This window comes from Sinocyclocheilus grahami, unplaced genomic scaffold (genome assembly GCF_001515645.1).
Source record: "Sinocyclocheilus grahami isolate Dianchi unplaced genomic scaffold, SAMN03320097.WGS_v1.1 scaffold759.1, whole genome shotgun sequence".
In the NCBI taxonomy this organism is placed as follows: Eukaryota; Metazoa; Chordata; class Actinopteri; order Cypriniformes; family Cyprinidae; genus Sinocyclocheilus; species Sinocyclocheilus grahami.
Genome location: NW_015505938.1, coordinates 597,622 through 621,313, shown reverse-complemented (window position 1 = coordinate 621,313; position 23,692 = coordinate 597,622). Strand labels below are relative to the sequence as shown.

Here is a 23,692-nt window from a genome sequence, read left to right as displayed (position 1 = left end):
TCTCTCTCTCTCTCTCTCTCTCTCTCTGTGTGTGTGTGTGTGTGTGTGTGTGTGTGTGTGAGTGTGATCTCTCTGTCTCTCTCTATGTGTGTGTGTGTGTGTGTGTGTGTGTGACACAGGCACAGGTTCCTCCTATCCTAAGAGTTAATTAATAGTTAATTAGATCCACATTATTAAGAAACTGGCAGCATCTGTATCAGGGTGTCTCTCTCGTTGTGTTTTCCTACCTCCATGACACTTGACTCTGCAGTCCATATACCTAAGGATTAATTGCATACTGTAAACGTATGTACTGTATGCGTGCTCAATGTTTTATTTTAATATATGACTATCTACATATTCAAAGTAAAGTTCACTACAAATGTCTACAGTACTATGGCTATTGCTATAGGTTTTCTGATGTGTTAGACTATATTGCAAGTAGCTTACATCAGTTTTTACCCTAAATCCCACTTTATCTGCTGATGCAATTCAGTAACAGGCTCGTTAACACTTAAATTAACCAATTATCACGAAGCAATGACATTTAAAAATATTCTGGGGTTCTATGCTAAGCTTACAACTGTTTAATACAATGTAGGCTACTGTCAAAAAAACAAACACAGGAGCTAACTGGCAGAAGTAGTGTGAAACTACTTTTTTTTTCCTTTCTCAAAGTTTGTCTGCACCACCTTTCTTTTTTTACGGTCCATTATCTAGCTTTTACTGAAAATCAGCTAGTGTTGCAATCTCTCTGATGACGTGCTTGATTTTGACTGAACAGTTCTGTCGGCCCATCTCAGGACCAGGCGGCCGGCCGTGGCCGACTAGGCCAAATGCTTAACATTTATTTATTATTAACATTATTATTATTATTATAACCATAGAGAAATGGTGCAAGCGATAAAAACCCGTCCTACGCGCTGTTGGCCAGTAAAAACTATTTTATATATATTTAGAAAAAATCTGACCGGCCCACATTGAACAAAATGGTCCGGCCTCTCTGGCATTTGCCAGAATTGCCAGATGGCCAATCCGCCCCTGGCAGTAGTGCAAATTTGGTGAGATTTGTAACAAGCACACGACGACTGCAAAAATGAAAGTGAGCACAGAGGGAATGATCATATTGCAGTTGTAAATGAATTATGAGTAACTATATGGTGACTGGATACTTCCCACTCCCTGCAGGGTTGGAGGGATCAGGCCACAGTACACGGGAATGTAAGTGCTGCATATACACGCCTGTACACACACACACACACACACACACACACAAGGGATTTGGACATGAAACCATAATGATGTGATCTAAATCACGTGCATTTACTGTAAACATCATGAATGCATGATTGTTTACAGCTGGGTATTAGGAGGTCATGCAAGTTGATTCTCACTAAACCTACTGCATACTTTAGTTTGCGTTTATGGCTTTAATGAATATGTGTGTTGTGTGTGTGTTTAAGCTGTTGCCCGGCTGTAGCCGTCGGGCGGCAGCACGTGATACAGTATGGTCCGCATGATCTTCACCAGGTTGAAGGAGGGGTGCATGGGGCCCAGGAAGCGCTTTCGGGCTTCTTTAGCCACATCAATGATGCCGGCACCCGCCTCTCCTGTCACAGGACCAGAAAGAGAGCAGTCAGTGATCGCACATTGACAATAAGCAACAGGTGGATGTTGTGTCATTGCATCTTTGACATAGATACTAAATATAGATGGACACAGACAAGATGAAACTGGTATACCATGATATTGAGTGAGTGATGTATTCATATGCACAACAAGTACCTTGGTCTCAGTGTTATTTTAGTTTCACTGAGATACTTGTATAGTTATTGTAAATATTTTGAATTAGTTTTTACTCTTATATTTTAATTTGTCATTAGTTGTTTTTTTTTAATGTGTCTATAGTTTTTATACATTTTTCTTTCTTTTTTTAGTTATTTTAATACATCAAGTTAAAGTAAATGTAAACAAGAAACATTGCTTTGGCAACTCTATGAAAAAAATAAGTTACATTTTTTTCTATTTTATTTTATTCAATGTAAATGTAATACATTTATATATTTTGTCAGGCACACCCCATTCATAATTTCCCCATCAAAATAGATATCATCCCTCACTTTTGTCCTTCACCTCATGAGAGGGGAATTTATCCTGGATTCTCCCCTTATTCCTGGTGGGATAAACCAATCACACACTTCAGCAGGTGGTGGAGCAGAACATGTTGAGACATGCATAAAAACACTGCAACAGCAGACTGAGGAAGACACTCATAAAATAATGCTTCATATGATTCTCTCATCCACAATCAGACTATTAGATACCGTAAGTAAGTCTATTATATTATATTATATTATATTATATTATATTATATTATATTATATTATATTATATTATATTATATTATATTATATATTACTGGGACTCAGGCATAGACATTTGTCCTCTGTAGAGGACATTATATATTTTAGTGAATTTCTCTGAGACCCTACATGCCACAGTTTTAAGTCTGAATGTTTTGTCCAGAGCACATTCAGGGCTTTTTAGAGATATTAAATGAGGTTTGATGATAAGCACATCTTCTCCTTGGTCTTTAAATATGACTGATATTGACAGAATGATCAAATTTAGCACTCTTACGGAAATGTTAATATTTTGTAATTATCATTTAAATCTGGCTAATTTTCAAATAGTTTGTCGTAAATTGACATCTCAGAAAAATGTTATGGGGTTTCAGTTCGGAATATGAGTTTTTGTTACGAAACAGGGCATAATTTTCATACATGTCTTCAGTAGAGGACACCAGGACAAACGGCTGTTAATCAGGCATTTTGGAGAAACACAACAAGTCAATAGGGAAAGAAATATGAAATATGATATATTCTTATGAAAATGTTGCCAAGTTATTACTCCCGTTATTACACTTCTTTTTCAATATGGCTTGCCCCAAGAACACATTAATATGCAAATTAGATGCAATGTATAGATTGTGTAGAATGGGAATACCAATTTATAGACACTTTACACACATATTCCATAAAGTAAAATAGTATATCAAATAATTCTGTTATATCTTTCTTAACTTAGTTGAGAATCATCTTTGTACAAAGTTTGGCTAAAAATAGCCTGAAACCCAAAAACTGATTGGTGATTGAAAAAATAGAAATAATGAAAATAAAATCACTGTTTTTGCTTATACATGCCTTTTCATGTCTATTTTATTTTTTTTAAATAACTTGGTCCTGGTGTCTAAGATAAAAGAATAAAATATGAATAAAATATATTTTTCAAAAAATAAAAAATTATCAATTTGTTTCTTATGCTCCAACCAATGTAATGACATAATTTTTTTTTTTTTTAAATTCACAAAAGAATTATATATAATATTTATATATTATATTATATTAGATTAAAGGGGTCATATGATGCGATTTCAAGTTTTCCTTTCTCTTTGGAGTGTTACAAGCTGATTGTGCATAGATAAGATCCCTGAAGTTGCAAAGACTAAAGTCTCAAAACCAAAGAGATATTCTTTATGAAAGTTAAGACTCTGCCATGCCCCCCTAAAACGGCTCGTTCTAACACGCCCCCACATATCTACCTCACTATGTGGAAATATTAGCATAATGCCGCCCAAATGTGCACGCAAAGAAAGAAGGCGTGGTTTCAGTAACCGCAGTTAGTGTTGAAGCAGCATGTCAGGGAGACGCTGTGTGTTTCAGTGCGAAAGCAAAAGCACTTTATTTGGCCTTCCGAAAGTAGATGCATTTAGGAATCTTTAAGATCACTTACAACAGAACAGCAATGCATTTTATAGATTCAAAAAATAAAAAATTATCAATTTGTTTCTTATGCTCCAACCAATGTAATGACATAATTTTTAAAAAAAAAAAATTCACAAAAGAATTATATATAATATTTATATATTATATTATATTGGATTAAAGGGGTCATATGATGCGATTTCAAGTTTTCCTTTCTCTTTGGAGTGTTACAAGCTGATTGTGCATAGATAAGATCCCTGAAGTTTGAAAAATAATGTTTTGAACATTAAGCATGCCAACATATTCTGTTACACCAAATACACAAAATATGAGCATCATATGACCCCTTTAACTCGCATTTGAAGCGTACTTCTTTGCTGTCACTGTGTCTTTAAGAAATCTCCTCCCGCCTTTTGCTCAAAGTTCCGCGGTGAGTGTCAACACGAGACATGTGCGAGAAACACGGAAGTACACTTATCATATTTAACACATGTAAACGCATCAAATAAAGGTGACATTTTGGTTCTATACATGTTAGTTTAACAGAAATCGCGAGACCGTGTATCGTTTTAAACGACAGACGCCAGCAGTGTAAGTGTTTTTCATTCAGTCAGTTTGTTACTTGTTAAAATGAGATATAACTTATTATTCTGTATAGAGGTTCAGTGAGGTCTTTTCCCAGCACTCGTAAATGTTGTTACACACTTGAGTTCAGCTGTGATTTAGTTTTAGCCACAACGGAATGAATGAGTATGGTGCCTTTACAGTGATTTATAAATATAGTTACCTCTAAAGCAGCGCAGATAATGCAGTTATTGTTACTAAATACAATAAGATGGTAATACCCACCACTGTCACTAAGTGATAAATTAAAATTTGACAAAAAACTAAAGTTAGTAAATGCAGTAAAATGACAGTAAGATGGATAATAATAATGTATACACTGAAATTAAATATGCAATAATCATTTAAAGGTCATTTAATTATGTACACATGTACACACACTCTTACATATACATACACACTGTTTATGTAGATAGCATTTAAACATCAGCAATGTGTTCGCTTTATTTTATCAGAAATATTAGATATATATTTTATTAGAAATATTAGATGTTAGAAATATTAGAAATAATGATTTTTATATTATATATATTAATATAAATAAATATATTTATTAGTTATATTTAGTTATATTTAATTCAGATTTTTTTATATGATATATATTTATATAAATATATTTAATTATAATTATTTATATATATATATATATTTAGTTATATTTAATTCGTATTTAATATTTATTTGAATAATTATTATAATTCATATATATATATATATATATATATGATTTAATAATTACTTTTAATATTAATTAATAGATTTTGAAAAGGTAATTATGCATTGACAAAACTTATTTATTATTTCTCAGTAGTGGTGATGCTCAGGTGCTGATCTTGAGTTTTTCTCACTGTGCAGTTCATTGTTACGGTTTTATTGATTCTGAGTGTTTCCAATTAACGCCTTTCTTTCTCTCTGACTGATGTTTTGTCTCTCCAGTGCAGGGGCTTGTCTGAACATAGCTGCCCAGTCTAGAGATGTGACCCCACCGCGGTGATGGAAAGATGAAGACGGAGGTGCCAGATTCATCTCTCCTTCATTTTTCTCACTATATGTTGTTTGTAGGAGGGGCTAAAGAAAAGAAAAAAGGGAATAGATGGAGAGAGAAGAGGATGAACAGGCAGAGGAGAAAGTGTGGCTGGCCACAAATCTTGGAGAAAGAGAAGGAGGAGGACATATTGATGGTTTTTCAGCTGAAAGAGGAGCGAAGATGGGGACGGAAGTGGGTCTGGTTTTACCAGGTTTCTTTGGGAACTTGCAGTTGGAGGAAAGTCCACCATTAGGATTCTCTCTTTCCTCGGACCATACGGATACCTGGGCTCTGTCCATCTTATCGTCCTCTTCCTCCTCTCTGCCCTGTCTCTCTCCTCCTCTTCCTCCGTCGGTGGGGCTGGATGGCGTGCTGGCAGAGGGCCGGCTGGTTCTGGACGTGTATCGGGGCGGTGGAGAGGTTCTCCCTGTGTTCTGGGAGTGTGTTCAGGAACGGATGAGAGGCCTGCAGTACCTCAGACTGGGATCAGAGGACGAGGGGGCGCTAGAGAAGGCACTGAGTGTCCTGCCCCGACTCACACAACTGCGCTCTCTGGCTATCAGAGGTACACAAACACACACATCTATCTATCTATCTATCTATCCATCCATCCATCCATCCATCCATCCATCCATCCATCCATCCATCCATCCATCCATCCATCCATCCATCCATCCATCCATCCATCCATCCATCCATCCATCCATCCATCCATCCATCCATCCATCCATCCATCCATCCATCCATCCATCCATCCATCCATCCATCCATCCATCCATCCATCCATCCATCCATCCATCCATCCATCCATCCATCCATCTATCCATCTATCTATCTATCTATCTATCTATCTATCTATCTATCTATCTATCTATCTATGCATCCATCCATCCATCCATCCATCCATCTATCCATCTATCTATCTATCTATCTATCCATCTATCCATCTATCTATCTATCCATCCATCCATCCATCTGTCTTTGTGCTTATATATTCATCCGTCTGTCTATCGGTCAGTCTATCATGTTTTTGGTCTATCTGTCTAACGTTTTTCATGTGTTTATATTCTCTCTCTATTATGTTTCTGTCTCAAGGACATCGTTTCTATGACCCTCAGGGTGACCCTCTCCCCGGCCTCCTCTCCTCTCTCCCTGACTCCGTCTCCTCTCTGTCTCTCCTCGTTCACCTGGATCTCTCATTCAACTGTCTGTCCTTTCTTCCTCCCTGTCTCCTGTCTCTCTCTCATCTCTCTGAGCTGCTGCTGTGTCATAACCAGCTGACGGGTCTGCCGGAGGGTCTGGGAGCGCTGGTGTCCCTGCGGCGGGTGAGTCTGCTGGGGAACAGGCTGGAGGATCTGCCCCGGGGAGTGGGCCTCCTCTGCAGGCTGGAGGAGCTGGATGTGTCCTTCAACCAGCTGGAGAGACTTCCAGAAGAACTCGGCCAACTACAGGACTTACAAAAACTGGAGCTGTCAAATAACAGGCTCAGAGCGCTGCCGGAGACTCTGGGTGAAAAACACAAACACACACACACACACACACACACATGTTTTATGGGGACTTTCCATATATATATATATATATATATATAATAATTTTTATACTGGACAGACTGTATTTTCTGTCCCCTAACCCTACCCCTGAACACAACCCTCAGAGCAAACGTTCTGCATTTTGACATTTTCCAAAAAAAAACATCAAAATGTTACTATCCTTGTGGTCACATTTGGTCTCTACAACATAGAATTTACCTGGACCACACACACACTTTTGTCTGTCGCGTTAAATGAGGAAATAAGAAAAGCACAATAATACAGAAAATTAGAATAATTTGTTTACCTAGTTGTTTTATGCCATGTTAACATCTAAGGCTATTTTCTATATATATATATAATAATTTTTATACTGGACAGACTGTATTTTCTGTCCCCTAACCCTACCCCTGAACACAACCCTCAGAGCAAACGTTCTGCATTTTGACATTTTCCAAAAAAAAACATCAAAATGTTACTATCCTTGTGGTCACATTTGGTCTCTACAACATAGAATTTACCTGGACCACACACACACTTTTGTCTGTCGCGTTAAATGAGGAAATAAGAAAAGCACAATAATACAGAAAATTAGAATAATTTGTTTACCTAGTTGTTTTATGCCATGTTAACATCTAAGGCTATTTTCATGGCAAGAATGGTAAAAAAGCTCTTAAAAAATAGGTGAATAAATTAATAAACATATTTGTTAATCGTTTTTAATAGTATTTAATAGCATCTAAGGCTATTTTCATGGCAAGAACAGTAAAAATATTTAAAAAAAAAAGGTAAATATACATTTGATAATAATTTTAATAGTATTTAATATTTATTTGCATCTAAGGCTTTTTTGCATGGCGAAAATGGTAAAAATCTTACAAATAAATAAATAAATTAATTAATAAACATATTTGATAATAACGTTTAATAATATTTAATAATGAATTTTATATTTATTAATAAACAAGGTAGATAAGGGATAAAAAAAAAAAAAAGATAAAAATAATTTATTTACAAAAAGATAAATTCAAGATTTTAGGTACTTAGAATAAAACAGAATATTATTTATTTTATGTACAGTATAAATTGTTTTTCCAAATGAGGATGTCTCTAGATGTCTGCAAAGGGAGGTTTTGGCAGATTTAGTTAGACAATTTTATCCTCAAGCTATAGCTAAATAAACACACATAAACCACTCAAACACTTTTACATTTGTAGAGTAAACGCAAATGTGTCCTGATGAGTCCCAAACAACACCAAAGGACTGTCTACTGCCTTACATGATGCTATCTTTGTGTCAGAAAATAGTTTTATACTATGCAATCTACAGTAGAAACAACTATTTCTAAATGAGGTTTCAGCTTTTGAAAGGAAAGTCTAGTATTTGTGACATTGTCTTTTGTAAGTTTAACTGTCTGATGGCTAATTCTCTCTGTCAGGGTCTCTCCGCTCTCTGAGGCAGCTAGTAATCCAGAGTAATGATCTGAGGACTGTTCCAGAATGTTTGCGCTCCCTCCCGCTGCTCGACAAACTAGACACGAGGAACAACCCGCTGGGCCGACCGCCGACGCCCCCACTGATCGCCCACGTGACCCCAGGTGCTGCTGCTTTAGTCTAGTTTGCGTTGCATTATTATAATGACATTTTTATCAAACAAATATGATTTTTTTAGGATCTTTTATTACATGATGTATTCTGGATGAGATTTTATTTTTGCATTGGTGGATGAAACCTGAACAAACTAAGCCTGTATGATCTCAAAGACAGTGTTTGTGCTTTATAGTTCTGGAAGAATCTGAGATCCCAGAGCTGCACCTCGGATTTGGTCAACACAGGTGAACTGAGCCCACCTTCATTTACCATTCAAAAGTTTCGGGGGCGGTTTTAATGCTCTTGAAATACATGTTATATGCTCACCCTAGGGTGCATTTATTTGCTAGAAATACAGCAAAAACACTAATATAGTGAAATATTATTACATTTTAAAATAACTGTTTTATATTTTAATATATTTTAAAATGTAATTTATTCCTGTGACGCAAAGCTGAATGTTCAGCATCATTACTCCAGTCTTCAGTCTCACATGATCTTCAGAAATCATTCTAATATGCTGATTTGCTGCTCGAGAAATATTTCTGATTATTATCATTGTTGAAAACAGTTGTGCTCGTTCATATTTTTCTGTAAACCTTGATGCTTTTTTTCAGGATTCTTTTTCAATTTAATGCATCTTTGCTGAATAAAAGTATTAATTATTTTAAAAAAATATCTATGCCCTATACATTCTGTAATGCTAGTTCCAAATGTAACTCTTCTCTGCCCATCAGTTTTGAAGTATCATCTGCTGGTTGTCACGTGTTCATTCCTGGAGGGGCGGAGCTCTTGTTTCCACGGAGATGCGTAAAGGCAGTCACACAACTCCAGTGGGCGGAGAGGAGACCAGACAGAAAGTGGGTGTGGCTAGAGGAGCATGACGTCCTTTTGAGTCGACAGCTGGAGCTCCGCCCACACGGAGCCACATTTGAGGAGGTTGTTGTTTTTGTTTATACTTATATAAATATAAACACTTAAAGTGAAAGAAAGCTCCTGTTTTATATTGTATAAATGATACAGTTCATAACTATAAATTAATAAATTACAGTAATATGATAATAATGTTAAAAAATTAAAATAAATTAATGAATAAATATATTAATATGAATAATTTAATAATTATAATAATTTTAGAGTGAACGAAAGCTCCTGTTTAATATATAAATATAACTAATAATAACTATAAATGACCAAAATACAGTATTATTATAATTAATAATATATGGAAAAATTATAAATATAGAATAAATCAAGAATTATAATGAATACTAATAATATATGAATATTAATCAAATTGTAAAAAATATAATGTTTAGAGTGAAAAAAGCTCTATTTTTGTAATTATATAAATATATTATTGATTAAATATATGAATATTAATAAAGTATAATAATTATAATTATTTTTAAGTGTGGGGGGGGCTTAGAGTAAAAGCTCTATTTTTATAATGCATAAATAATAAAATAAAATAAATATATAATTATATTAGTGCTGTCAAACGATTAATCGCGATTAATCGCATTCAAAATAAAAGTTTTCGTTCACATAATATATGTGTGTGTACTGTGTACATTTATTATGTATATATAAATACACACATATACAATATATATTTTGAAAATATTTACATGTGTATATATTTATATTCATATAATTTATATTATATGTACATATATTTAAAATATAAACAGCATGTTTTTCTTAAATATATACATGCATGTGTGTGTATTTATATATACATAATAAATATACACAGTACACACACATATTATGTAAACAAAAACTTTTATTTTGGATGTGGTTAATCACGATTAATCGTTTGACAAACATAAGTGGGGAGATAATAGCACCCCCGTGTGGCTGTTTAGTGGATGGTTAATGTATTATTTAATAATTACAGGGGGTTTTTTTCAACTGCTTACATACAAAATCTTTACTTGTAGTCACACAGTTTCTGAAAGCTGACACTCAAACAGCATTATGTATATATAAATACACACATATACAATATATATTTTGAAAATATTTACATGTGTATATATTTATATTCAATTTATATTATATGTACATATATTTAAAATATAAAGAGCATGTTTTTCTTAAATATATACATGCATGTGTGTGTATTTATATATACATAATAAATAATCACAGTACGCACACATATATTATGTAAACAAAAACGTTTATTTATTTTGGATGCGATTAATCGCGATTAATCGTTTGACAGCACTAATTTATATATCTATATTTTAAATAAAAGCTACAATAATTTTTCTCTGTGTCACTCTTTTAGCCAGTAGAGGTGTGTATTCCATATCACAAAACACGGAAAGGTGATGTTGCGGTTCGCAGGTTTGATGGTCGGTCTTGGTCGACACTACCCACCCTGACCATGAGGGGAAGTGAGAAACACAGCTGCAGGCCAGGGGGACGCCCAGCGCGGGTGAGCGAATCAGATCCCTCTCAGTCCAAAACCTGTAAAGCGTCCTGAGAGCATGAATGCACACATATATATTATCATCTGTGTGTTTGCAGTTGGCCTGCTGCAGTGTGTCTCAGTTCTCGTGGTTTGTGGCCGTCTCTCGTCCTTTCCTGGACAGTTGCTGTGTGTCTCCAGAGGGGGCGCTGCTGGTGTCTCAATTCGACCCGGGGATCAAACTTATTTTCCCTCCAGAGTGCACAACAGAGACACGTACAGTCACATTGCAGGTCTGTACATGAATATACTACGCCGTTTGTGTCATTAACACATGTGATTATCGTGCTGTTTTCGATAGTGATGCAATATGATTATTATTTTTACATTGTGGCCAAAAAGCAATAAGATGGCCAAGATTACGAATCAAATAAAATAAAGGTAATAATTTATTTTTGTAAGGTATTTAGTAAATTAATCATCAAAATGTTAAAATGTACAGTAGAACGTATGAATAACTGTTAATTTTTGAAACCTGCTATACTGTTTGAATCAGTGTTATTGTAGTATCACCGATATGCTATTATGGTATTTGTTAATTTGATTCAGATTTAATTTTTATATTTTCTGTTTTAAGTTTTGTTTTAGTAAAGTAAGTTTTGCTTTAAAGTAAATTTGTTTTTTGCATTTTTATTCATTTTTGTGTTACATATATATATATATATATATGTATATCTATCCGGAGGGGATAAAAAAAAAAAAATCTCCGCGGGTGATGCTACCCCACCAACAGAGCATATAAAAAAATTTTTTTTTTTATTAAATTATTAAGTAAAATACTGCAACATGACAATACAAACAACAACAATAGCGCTCCTGCTTAATAGAGACCGTCTGGGTTCACGCACCTTAATCCATGCAGGGCTTTTCAGAAAGTCAGCGCGCGTGACAATGAGATTAATACACTGTTTTTGCTCAAAACTCACTCTACTGTGACCTAATGCAGATATTTTATATAATAAACTGACGCATAAATGTATTATGAGATAGAACGCAGAAGTTTACAGTCACCGTAATGTGGGAATTATGATCACGCAATACTGACTGATGGATCGGCAGAGAATCATTCTTCTGCGAGTCATTAAGGAATTATGGTTCTATTCTATTTATAGAAATATGAGGTAAACGTGTGAATACATGTGCACACATTCGAGTAAAAATTTGTATGTTGTGAAGTGAAGCACTGATCAAAAATAAATGGAAGCAAACTCGATTGAATATGTTTGTGTCACTCTATTCAAAATATAATTAACTCACGATTGATTTTGCATTCCTGGCAGAAATAAGAAGTATTAGTGTCATTGTAACCAAGTATTATCATAAAGAGTGGTCAAATCAGAATATCAGAAATGTTTTTTTCAAAACAACCCCCCCCTCTGGTTTGCTCACAAATCGCACCCTATATATATATATATATATATATATATATATGCATTTATTGAGATATATGCATCTCAATAAATTAGAATGTTGTGGAAAAGTTCAACTCAAATTGTGAAACTCGTGTATTAAATAAATTCAATGCACACAGACTGAAGTAGTTTAAGTCTTTGGTTCTTTTAATTGTGATGATTTTGGCTCACATTTAACAAAAACCCACCAATTCACTATCTCAACAAATTAGAATATGGTGACATGCCAATCAGCTAATCAACTCAAAACACCTGCAAAGGTTTCCTGAGCCTTCAAAATGGTCTCTCAGTTGTGTTCACTAGTGTCCATAGAAAACACATTAACTCAAGTAAAGTGTCTACTTTTAAGGTTTCAAATAAGTTTCTGGAGAATAAAATGTTGAAATAATGTTACATTGTCATTCAGTGTAACACAATATTTATGTAAAAATTCAAACAACATGCTTATTCTGACTTGTACATATTAAAATATATAAAAGAATAAGGGAGCATATTACATTTTATTGTGTTTTAAATGCTTTAAATTAGTAAAAAGTTCTTACTGACAAATGGGTAAAACCTAGGATAGTGGCACATTAAAAAAAAAGTACAATTACAACTAATTAGTATTTGAGGTGAACGTAATTAGTCTTTTAATATGTCATAAATTGATTTTTGTTGTAAATATGCCTGACAAGATTGTTACACTGAATGACATTTTAGTGGGTGTCTTCTGTAAATCAGGGGAAAATGTATGATATTTATTTTTTACTCAGAAAAACAAAAACAAAAATACAATTAAATTCAACAGAAAACTTTTTAAATATTTTTGGGGAAAAACCAACAATTTAAAGCAGTATTACACTTATTGTTTTTATGCTCAAACCCTTTTTCGTCTTTGACCCTTTTATATATACTCTCAGTATTTAGATTTTTTATTTTAAGTGTTTTTTTTCTTTACAAAAAAAGTTATTATTCACAAAAATATTGTTTAAACAAATTTATGAAGACATTTTGCAAAATGTTTTTGTTAAAAATACATTCACTACCATTCAAAACTTTTGGTTCAGTATAGTTCAAAACAGTAAGACTTTTTTTCAGCTATGAAGCATTAAACTGACAAAATGTTAAAGTAATTTATAATGTTACAAAATACTTCAATTTCAAATAAATGCTGTTCAAGCTTTGAACTTGAACTACTCCTCAAAAGAAAAAGTATCATGGTTTACACAAAAATATTAAGCATGTGCAACTGTTATAAGAAGAAAAGTTTCTTGAGCACAAAATCTGCATATTAGAATGATTTCTGAAGCATCATGTGACACTGAAGTCTGGAGTAATAGCTTTGTTATCACAGGAATAAATTATATTTTAAAATAGATTAAAAAAGAAAAAAGTTATTTTAAATTGCAATTGTATTTCATAATATTACCGTTTTACTGTATTTTTGATCGAATGCAGCTTTGGTGAACATACAAGACTTCCTTCAAAAACATTAAGTCTCAAAAACCTCAAACTTTTGAACAGTAGTGATTGTTTAAAAAAAATTTATTTTTTGCAATTTCAACAAAATCGCATTTATGTTAGCCAGCTAAATAACATTATCCTCCTGACAAATCTGCAGGATTTGCAACAACAATGTAGAATACATAGAGGAAAACCAATTTGTAAGGCAATAGAATGGACAAAAAAACTACAACAACAAATGTAACATTTTTAGTGTCTGCATAGTCAGCACGTCCCTGGTCTAAAGGGACAAAAGACTTTTCTGTCAAATTGTCTGAAATGCTCTCACGCATACTGTACCTTAGACTCATTCAGTGTAACACAATATTTATGTAAAAATTCAAACAACATGCTTATTCTGACTTGTACATATTAAAATATATAAAAGAATAAGGGAGCATATTACATTTTATTGTGCTTTAAATTAGTAAAAAGTTCTTACTGACAAATGGGTAAAACCTAGGATAGTGGCACATTAAAAAAAAAGTACAATTACAACTAATTAGTATTTGAGGTGAACGTAATTAGTCTTTTAATATGTCATAAATTGATTTTTGTTGTAAATATGCCTGACAAGATTGTTACACTGAATGACATTTTAGTGGGTGTCTTCTGTAAATCAGGGAAAATATATGATATTTATTTTTTACTCAGAAAAACAAAAACAAAAATACAATTAAATTCAACAGAAAACTTTTTAAATATTTTTGGGGAAAAACCAACAATTTAAAGCAGTATTACACTTTTTGTTTTTATACTTAACCCCTTTTTCGTCTTTGACCCATATATAAATATATACATTATTTTATTTTATTTTTTTGTCCTAAGGTCCTGCAGGTGGTGCTGTCTGAGGTGCAGGACCTGACCGGAGACCCTCATGCGAGTGCCAGCCCACTGCTATGCCTCTCTCAAACTCCCAGCATACATTTCCTTCAGCCAATCACAGTGCAGATTCCTCTTCCAGCTGGAGTGACTGGTATTGCATCACATTTACTCTTCACTTCTTTCTAGGAAATGGTTTAATTGTTAAACCGAGCAGATCTTAAACTTGTTAGATAACTTGTCACATAAAACTGACTGAAAAGTGTGCTTGTACTTTTTTTTTTTTAGAATAAATGCCACATACTTTGATATTTTTATGTAATGCCGGGATTCCCAAACCTGAACCCCTTAGATGTAAAATATTTATTTAAATTATTATTAAAAGATTTTAAGTTCATTTTCAATAATTTAATGGCACATTCGCATGTTTTCTGATGTTGGTTAATGGTCACATGAAGTGAAAGTAAATAGATCAAATATTCAAACTTTTTAGTAAGAGTTTTTATTTTTAAATTTGTAGCTGGACTAAAGTGGACTCAAACCTCTTTTTAATTGTAATAGTGTCTCAGTTCACATTATATTCACACTAGAGTTTGCATGTTTGCAGATGCATGTTTTAGGTCTGTGTCTGTGTGTGTTCAGGACACATGGTGGACATGTCCCGTTTGCACCTGATGCACGGCGACCCCACGGCCCACACCTGGACTGACATCACCGCTCAGGTGTCGCTTTACGTCACGCACATCTATGCCGTCTTCTCCATCACACACTTCTCATGGTGAGTGTCTATAAACACACACATAAGCGTGAACCCATACAGTCTGTCATATATATATGTGTGTGTGTGTGTGTTCAGGTACTGGTTGTGGTACACCACTCATAGGTGTGTTAGTGGTGTCGTCAGGAAGATGTATCATCGCTTGAAACAGTTCCGGATTCGATTCCTGGCGCTACAGAAAAAAAACGACCCAGAGCAGGTTCTGCTGCAGTGCCTGCCGTCGGACAAGGTGAGTGTGTGTGTGTGTATGTGTGTGTAGTCAAGCTGAAGTGTAATTTCTGTGCCGCTATTATGCTAAGAGGTTGTGGGTCGATGCTCAGGAGTTGATATAATATTCATCTGCCAGGTGTTCACAATCTTCAGGAAGTCAACCTATGAACTTATTCATAGGTATAGGCTTTGTATATTGATGTAGGACTTTAATGCCGAAATGAGACACTTCTGGTCTCTCTTTAGGCTGAGAGCAGGTTGGCATCTCTGTCGGAGCAGTATGAAGGGCCTCAGCCGTCTGAGTTGTGCATCCTGCTGGAGGGAGAGCAGTTTTTTGCTGGTTTTGAGAGAGGCATTGACATCAGCGCAGGTGGACACACACACACATAAAACAAAAAAGACTACAGCCTACTATAAAGTCACAATAATAGCTCAAGTTTGTTTAGCGGAATGTAATTGGAATGTGTTTCCTCAGACCGTCCGGACTGTAAAGATGGCAGACTCTCATTCACCTTTTACTCTCACCTGAAGAACATTAAAGAGGTGCACGTGTGCCCGACCCACCCACAGCAGGGCACCGTGAGAGGACAGGTGAGACGGGCACGGGACACGGGGCGTTCAGGGGCCATAGTTGTTGGATCAGCCCAGTATTTCAAGTCAAATGTAATGTAATAAGATGCGTGTCCTTCTAGGTGTCATTTTACAGGGGTGAAGTGCCCAATGATCTTCCAGAGGAAGTGGCGAGTAAAAGAAAAGGTCATGACAACCAGTGGATGGCGACGCTTCCTCTACGGATTGCTGTGAGCGATCTCGAAGATCTAGAAAATTATGCCTCTGTCCCAAACCACAACCACATTGATATGTTGTGTATTATAAGATATCGCTCTTAAGTCTTGATCCTAAATGTAATGCTCAGCGAAAATATATAGTTTAAAATACAATTATTATATTTATACATAATATTTATTATAATAATATTATATATATAATATATAATATCATAATATTTAGTTTTTTTCTAATATGACTAATGGAATGCTATGGGAGTATATTTTTATAAATCCAATAAATCTGTGTGAGTGTGTGTGTGTTTCAGTATTTATATGTATATATATATATATATATATATATATATAAATGTATATTTTTTTATTCACAGAAAGCTGACAGGGATGCAAAGGATGAGGTAAAATATTTTCATATTTAGACTGATAAAATGTCACTTGGTAACTTTGTCAGGTTATTTGTTTATTTAAATATTTCCCCTTTAGTTACAGTTCTGTGCACCTTTTTACTTGTATGTGTTGTATTTTGTACATATATATATATATATATACTGAAACACACGTATGTGTATGTCTCAGTATTTAGTTTTTATATTATAAAATTATATTTGTATAATATTATTATAATATAAATGTGTATTTTAAAATATTATAATAGTATAACAAAGTATATGTGACCCTGGACCACAAAAGCAGTCTTAAGTCGCTGGGGTATATTTGTAGCAATAGCCAAAAATACATTGCATTGTAATGTATGGGTCAAAATTATGGATTTTTTTTTTATGCCAAAAATCATTAGGACATTAATTAAAGATCATGTTCCATGAAGATATTTTGTAAATTTGCTACTGTAAATATATCAAAACTTAATTTTTTATTAGTAATATGCATGGCTAAGAACTTCATTTAGACAACTTTAAAGGCGATTTTCTCAATATTTCGATTTTTTTGCACCCTCAGATTCCAGATTTTCAAATATTGTCCTATCCTAACAAACCATACATCAAGCTTATTAATTCAGCTTTCAGATGATGTATAAATCTCAATTTTCGAAAAATTGACACTTATAACTGGTTTTGTGGTCCAGGGTCACGTATTTGTATTATTATGTACTTAAATATTGTTTAAGTATCCATTCAGTATATGCAAGTATTCATAGAAATTAAAGTGCTTATTAGCAGCCTGCTAATGTCAGATCGCTAATGTATTAGAATCATACTTGACCGATTGTCAGGTTTCTTGTGTGCAAATTGTGTGGAATGTCTGCTATAAGTGACTATTAACTGCACTGAATTCAAATCAGTTGCTTATTAGGTTTCCTTTTGGTTAGGATGCTGCCTATGTAGACAGTAGACAGTGAAGCAGCTCACTAGTGTTAGGAACACAGCCCATGAAAAATATCTCAAGTTTAAATCACTTTTTTTTTTCATTTTGTGTAGCATTTCAGTCTATAATGTAAACCTCTGACAGATGAATAAGTATTGTTTTATCATATACACACACAGAACGCAGACTGTGATGGGAGCATCTCCGGCGAGCTGAACCTGGGCGACCCAGAGAGCGGCTACCTGACACAGACCAACCTGCTGTCCATCTCCTTACGCATCAACCAAGAGTGGCAGAATATCGGCATCAACCTGGGCATCAGCTACGACCAGCTGGAACGCATCCGGAACCAGCACAGGTGAGCACCAGATCAGAGCCAGCAGATGGTGCTGTTAATGTCTGCTGAGAGGCCAACAGCACATTCAGTCTTTATTACAGGACTGATTTACTTTTAGCTAAAAGTTGTAAAAATGTTGTTGTGTTTCTGTTTTTATTTTATATATATATGTGTATATACTATATATTTTATTAATTTTTATTTTCATTTTAGTTTGTTATTTTACTACATCAAAATTAGAAATGTTTCCTTGGCAACTATCTGAAAATTAGTTTAAGATTTGTATTTTATTTTCATTTCTGTTATTGTTTATTTTATTTAAAGTAATGAAAATGCTTTTTTATGATTTTAGTTTTAGTTAACGATAATGACCCTGATGAGAATGCAGTTTTTTGTTGTTGTTTGGATTACATCAATACAATTGAGTTAAAGGTGTTATGAAATCAATTCAAAAATGTGATATTTAGACTCATGTTTAATTTTATTTGTATTTATTTATTGCAACATTTCATTATATATTATTTATTCTTTTTTGTTATTTATCTATTATTGATTTAATTATATAATATATTTATATTATATCTCTGTATACTTTAATTATGACAAAAATGTACAGTAATGGAAGACAGATCAGTTTAGTAACAGTAATAGTAAAAAAAAAATAATAATAAACTGGCATCTCCCTGTGTTTGTTTTGTCAGGGACAACTTTGGGGCCCAGGTGTTGGCGATGCTCTTTCATTGGGCGAGAGGGCAACAGGGGGCGGGGCCAGGGGCGGTGCAACAGCTGATGAAAGCACTGGTGAACAGTGGTAGGCGGGACTTGGCGGAGGAAGTAGAGGACATAGTGACTCTGGGGAAGAGGAAGTATGAAGAATCGCTAAAGAGGGTCGGACTGCAGACACCAGCGAGCTCTGCAGACCCTCAGTCCAGCTGACACACACTCACACCATTAGGATGATTGTGCTGCTGAGAGCGGCTGCCAACATCATGACATATAAACTCCCACCAGCAGCACTGCAGACCAACACAGTGACACACATGGACATACAGTACAGAGTCTCATCTCACAGGACAGTCTCTGGGTCTCAGAGCAGCTGTCTGTCTGAATGATGTCTCCATTAGACGCCTGTCTCTCTCTCCTGTGCCTCTCGAACTCAGTGTCCAGCAGATGTATTTTATTTGTAGTGAGCCACAGTGCTGCACATTTACACTGAGCCAAATGAGCCATGATTATGTTACATGTTTTTTAGTGTTTTAACCAAGAAACAATCAAAATGTTTTTTTTTATGTATATGGTGAATCCCAAGCAGCCTCTCAAAAAGGGTCATATTTCAAAATGTTGGTGTGTGTGTGTGTGTGTGTATATATAGTTAGTCAGATAGATAGCTATATAATAATAATTAATTAAATATAACTTAATTATTAAAATAAATATTACATATGAAATAAATGGGCTTATATAACAATACAGTTGTACTTTAAAAAAAATTAAAAAATAATAAAGCAGTATATTAAATAGATACCATCATGAGATACACATGTCGTGCAATTTAATAATAAAAATAAAACTGCATTCTCCATAAGTTTTACAGCTCATATAGTTTTACAATTCAAATTCAAATATATATACACGCACACACACACCCATATGTAATTTTCATGGTTATGAGAATGCTGTTACTATATGTAAGATAGAAGTTGGGAGTAAAAGGTGCTTATTTGTCATATACAATGCAAAAATAGGCTTGATCTGATCTTTATCTAAAATCAGAATCATTTTGTAGTGCAATATGACCAGGACATGTTCTTGTCATTATGAACATCTGCACAATCCAAATGACATGATTAAATTATGAAATCAGTGATGTTCATTCTCCTGCTCTCTTCCCCAAAAGTGGGGAATATTCCTCGATCCAAAGGGCGCTCCATCCTTCCTTGTGTTTTAACTCAAGGTCACCGTCGCGTCACGCCGATGACGTCAGCACGCTTTTTTTTCTTTACGCCGATGACGTCAGCACGCTTTTTCTGGGTTCGTTTACCTTTGCTTAAAAAGCAGAAAAAAATCTGACGGCGCCGTAACCGACAGCACGCGCCAGCAGGCGGCGACCGAAACGGACTTTCTCCCGTCCTCTCCTCCTGTCGTGTCGTGCTTTTACTCCCTCCTTTTCCTCCAAACACACACGAACGCGAGTAACACCGGCAGCTTTAACTATCATCACACCGCCACCGGAGGAAGAACATCACACGAAGCCATAATAACCCGGAGTAACGGGACAAAACTGCAGGATCCGGTATGTAACGCGGTTAAGCGTTTATTTCTTTGCCGAGCACTTGTATCATATTAATATTGACATTTGTTTTGCGTGAGGAAACCGTTAAAATAGAATTATTTCTGATCTGATCGGTCACCGTGGTAAAGATTATGTCAGTCAGCGGAATAAACAGAAATAACGGTACAGCGGTTCATATAATGTGGTTCATTTTCCCGTTATGTGGCTAAACACGATTCCCCATCGCGAGAAGGCGTCTAAAATCAACCGTGACGGTTCAAACCGGCAAACCGTTATTAGCGCGTCTTTGACAGCTTCGTTCATTCTAACGGCCGCGTTCCGCGCGCGAACATCTGTTTCGCATCAGACAGCGGCACGCGTTCCGTCTGCGCGTTTCTGCACCGCCCCGTCCGTTAGTCAGTCGGGTTCGATCCCCGCGGGAATAACCGGCCCCGCGGAGTCCGCCCCAGGGCCGTTAAAGACGGACGTTATGTCTGTGCGGATCTGCAGCAGCATCAGGGCGCTGCGGGCGGCGCGCGCTCTTCAGCCTCTCGCGGATTTGAACGCTATTATCTGCAGCAGAATTATGTCGTTCACATACTGCAAATATTTCTTCTCTCTTCTGCATATTCTAGCGGTTTGTTTTCCAGCGATTAATAATTGCGTCCTTGGACTAAAATCAAACAACCTTTACAAAAGAGTGCTACAGAATCGTGGTATTTTGGACACGTTACCCTGAAATACCTTGTAAATGCCATAATACATGCATTTTAGTACCGTGGTGTATTTCAAAATACCATAGTTTTAGCATTTTGAACACCATGGCAAGGTAATACCTTGTTTTTTTAATGCTGCTACTCTGGAGTACCATGCAAATACCATGACATTGCATTATTACAATAATCATATACCATGATGGGATTTAAATGTTACTATATTTTGCTTCAAAGAATACTGTGGTATTGTACCATGCTTTAAAAACACGGTATACCATAGTACTTTCTTTGTAGGTTGCTTCAAATCGTCAAGATATTTGCTGTTTCATATTGACTAATCTTTACCTTTACGATGTGCGTCTTTCAAGCACAATCTGGTCTCAGGTGAACTTTAGTGTAAGTTAAACGACCGCTGGCAGGGCAAAGGTGAACCATAACTAGATAAGAAGAGCAGAACACCTTGCAGATAACAGATTTCTTGTAGGTTGTCCTTCAGTCACATGTCTTATGAAGATTTTCCCGTACTGTCTCACTCAGATAATAGAATACATTTTAAAAGAATTGTGCCTACGTAATTTAATTTAAATGCAACTCTGACGACAGATAGAAATACTGTAAATAGATGGAGCCGCTACAACATCTGTTATCAGAGTCAGATGAATGACGGGTGCGGTTTGGTCAGAGGTGCATTCAGGAACCGTCAACAGCTGGATAAACCAGGTCACAGCAGCTTAAAGGAATAATTCATTATTATTCAGCAAGGATGCATTCAACTGATCACGTATCATAATTTCCACAAAAACATTAGTCAGTACAACTCAACATTGATGATAATGAGAAATGTTTCTTGAGCAGCAAAGCAGCATATTAGAATGATTTCTGAAGGATCATGTGACACTGAAGACTGGAGTAATGATGCTGAACATTCAGCTTTGCATCACAGAAATCAATTACTTTTTAAAATACATTCAAATAGAAAACTTATTTTAGACTGTAATAATATTTCACATTATTGCCTTTTTTTACTGTATTTTTGATCAAATAAATGCAGCCTTGGTGAGCAGAAGACTTATTTCAAAAACATTACAAATTCTTAACAACCTGAAACTTGAGAACAGTAGTGTTTATATTTTCAGAATCAAATAGTGTATTTTTATGACTTTAGGAGGTTCAGAATGTAATTTTATGGTGTTTTTTTTGTAGAGCTTTATAATATAAATCAGTATCATTTTTATTCTATGGACAAGAAATGTTCTTCTAAATTCCTATGGAATGACATGAGGGATGACTTTCCATTTTAGGCATTTTTAAGAGCTTGTTTCTTTACAAGCTCTAACTATCTTAAAGGGGTCATATGATGTTGCTAAAAAGAACATTATGTTGTGTAGTTGGTGTAATGAAATGTGTTTATGCGGTTTAAATAAAAATAAACATTATTTTCCACATACTGTACATTATTGTTTCTCCTCTATACCCCGCCTTTTTGAAACGCGTCGATTTTTACAAAGCTCATCGGTCTGAAAAGCAAGGTGTGCTCTGATTGGCCAGCTATCCAGTGCGTTGTGATTGGCTGAATACCTCAAGCGTGTGACGGAAATGTTACGCCCCTCACCATACTGTGATGCCGTGTCCCGGAGCGACGAGACAAAACCAATAAAACCCATTACAAACGAGGCATTTGTTGCATCCAGTGGGGTCATAATTACTGATTACTGACTTATACTGTGTTTTTACGCGTTGCGTCGCGTATCGCGCATTGTGCTGCGTAAACATAAAACAATGTCTGCATTTGTGATCGGAGAAACAACAAACAAGCGCTACTCTACATTGCTCAAAACTCGTGTTTGAATCGTCAGTGGCAAATTTTTTCAATATAAAAAATGTACTTACAGTCTGTGAGTCAGAAGCGCCAGACTGTCCTTGCAAAGTTGGAACTGCCGCACTTTATAGAAACAGCCTTTGTGCACAGACCCATTGTAGGCTATGCAGAACTGCAGGTTCAGGAAACAGTCCTCCATAAAATGCGTCACACAGCGTCACACACGGCGGGCTTGAGTGAGCAGCGGCTGGCGGATTCGACGAAGGAGCGGCCGGTGGACTTGCGGCAACCACATGTGACGACCCCGGGCTGGACTCTGCTTCGTCCACGGTGAAATCCGATCCGGCGATCCATAGCGCGAAGTTGATATATTTCCTCAGCGACCAGCACTGATCAGCTCCAGGCATGACGAAGCGGATATCGTCCTCTTTTGGAAGACCAAACAAAGTAGTTTCACTTTCATAACGAAACACACAGCATCTCCACAACATGGCGGCAGCAACAGCAATACTACAGCGAGAATAAAAGTTACGCCATCTTTCTTTGCGTGAACATTTGGGCGGTGTTATGCAAATCTTCCCACACAGTGACGTAGACATGTGGGGGCGTGTTTAAACGAGGTGTTTTAGGAGGGCGTGGACAAGTCTTAACTTTTATAACGAATATCTCTTTGGATTTGAGACTTTAGTCTTTGCAACTTTACAGATCTTCTTTATGCACCAAGAGCTTGTA

General features: G+C 35.5%; 2 protein-coding genes across 8 annotated transcripts in view; both read left to right on the top strand.

Annotated features, from left to right (window-relative positions):
• The first annotated feature begins 2,231 nt into the window (after positions 1-2,231).
• pidd1 (p53-induced death domain protein 1) lies at positions 2,232-19,527 on the top strand. Of its 7 annotated transcripts, none has more exons than XM_016245560.1 (16): positions 2,232-2,304; positions 5,304-5,959; positions 6,490-6,903; positions 8,366-8,524; positions 8,710-8,761; positions 9,254-9,455; positions 10,816-10,965; positions 11,058-11,231; positions 14,724-14,871; positions 15,360-15,495; positions 15,574-15,724; positions 15,952-16,075; positions 16,181-16,296; positions 16,398-16,505; positions 17,996-18,174; positions 18,855-19,527. In XM_016245560.1, exons 2-16 carry the CDS (start codon positions 5,461-5,463, stop codon positions 19,087-19,089), a joined length of 2,847 nt encoding a protein of 948 aa, XP_016101046.1. In that variant the 5' UTR covers positions 2,232-2,304; positions 5,304-5,460; the 3' UTR covers positions 19,090-19,527. The 7 variants fall into 7 exon arrangements, with proteins under 7 accessions (XP_016101046.1, XP_016101044.1, XP_016101048.1 ...); XM_016245558.1 differs by having other exon boundaries at positions 2,232-2,308; XM_016245562.1 differs by lacking the exon at positions 2,232-2,304 and adding an exon at positions 4,171-4,194 and having other exon boundaries at positions 5,309-5,959.
• Positions 19,528-20,214: 687 nt separating this feature from the next.
• Positions 20,215-23,692, top strand: part of LOC107561181 (mitochondrial glutamate carrier 1-like) — an 18,007-nt gene continuing 14,529 nt past the window's right edge. Inside the window, exon 1 of the mRNA XM_016245556.1 lies at positions 20,215-20,446. The gene's annotated coding sequence lies outside the window, so the exon portion shown is untranslated. The remainder of the gene's footprint in view (positions 20,447-23,692) is intronic.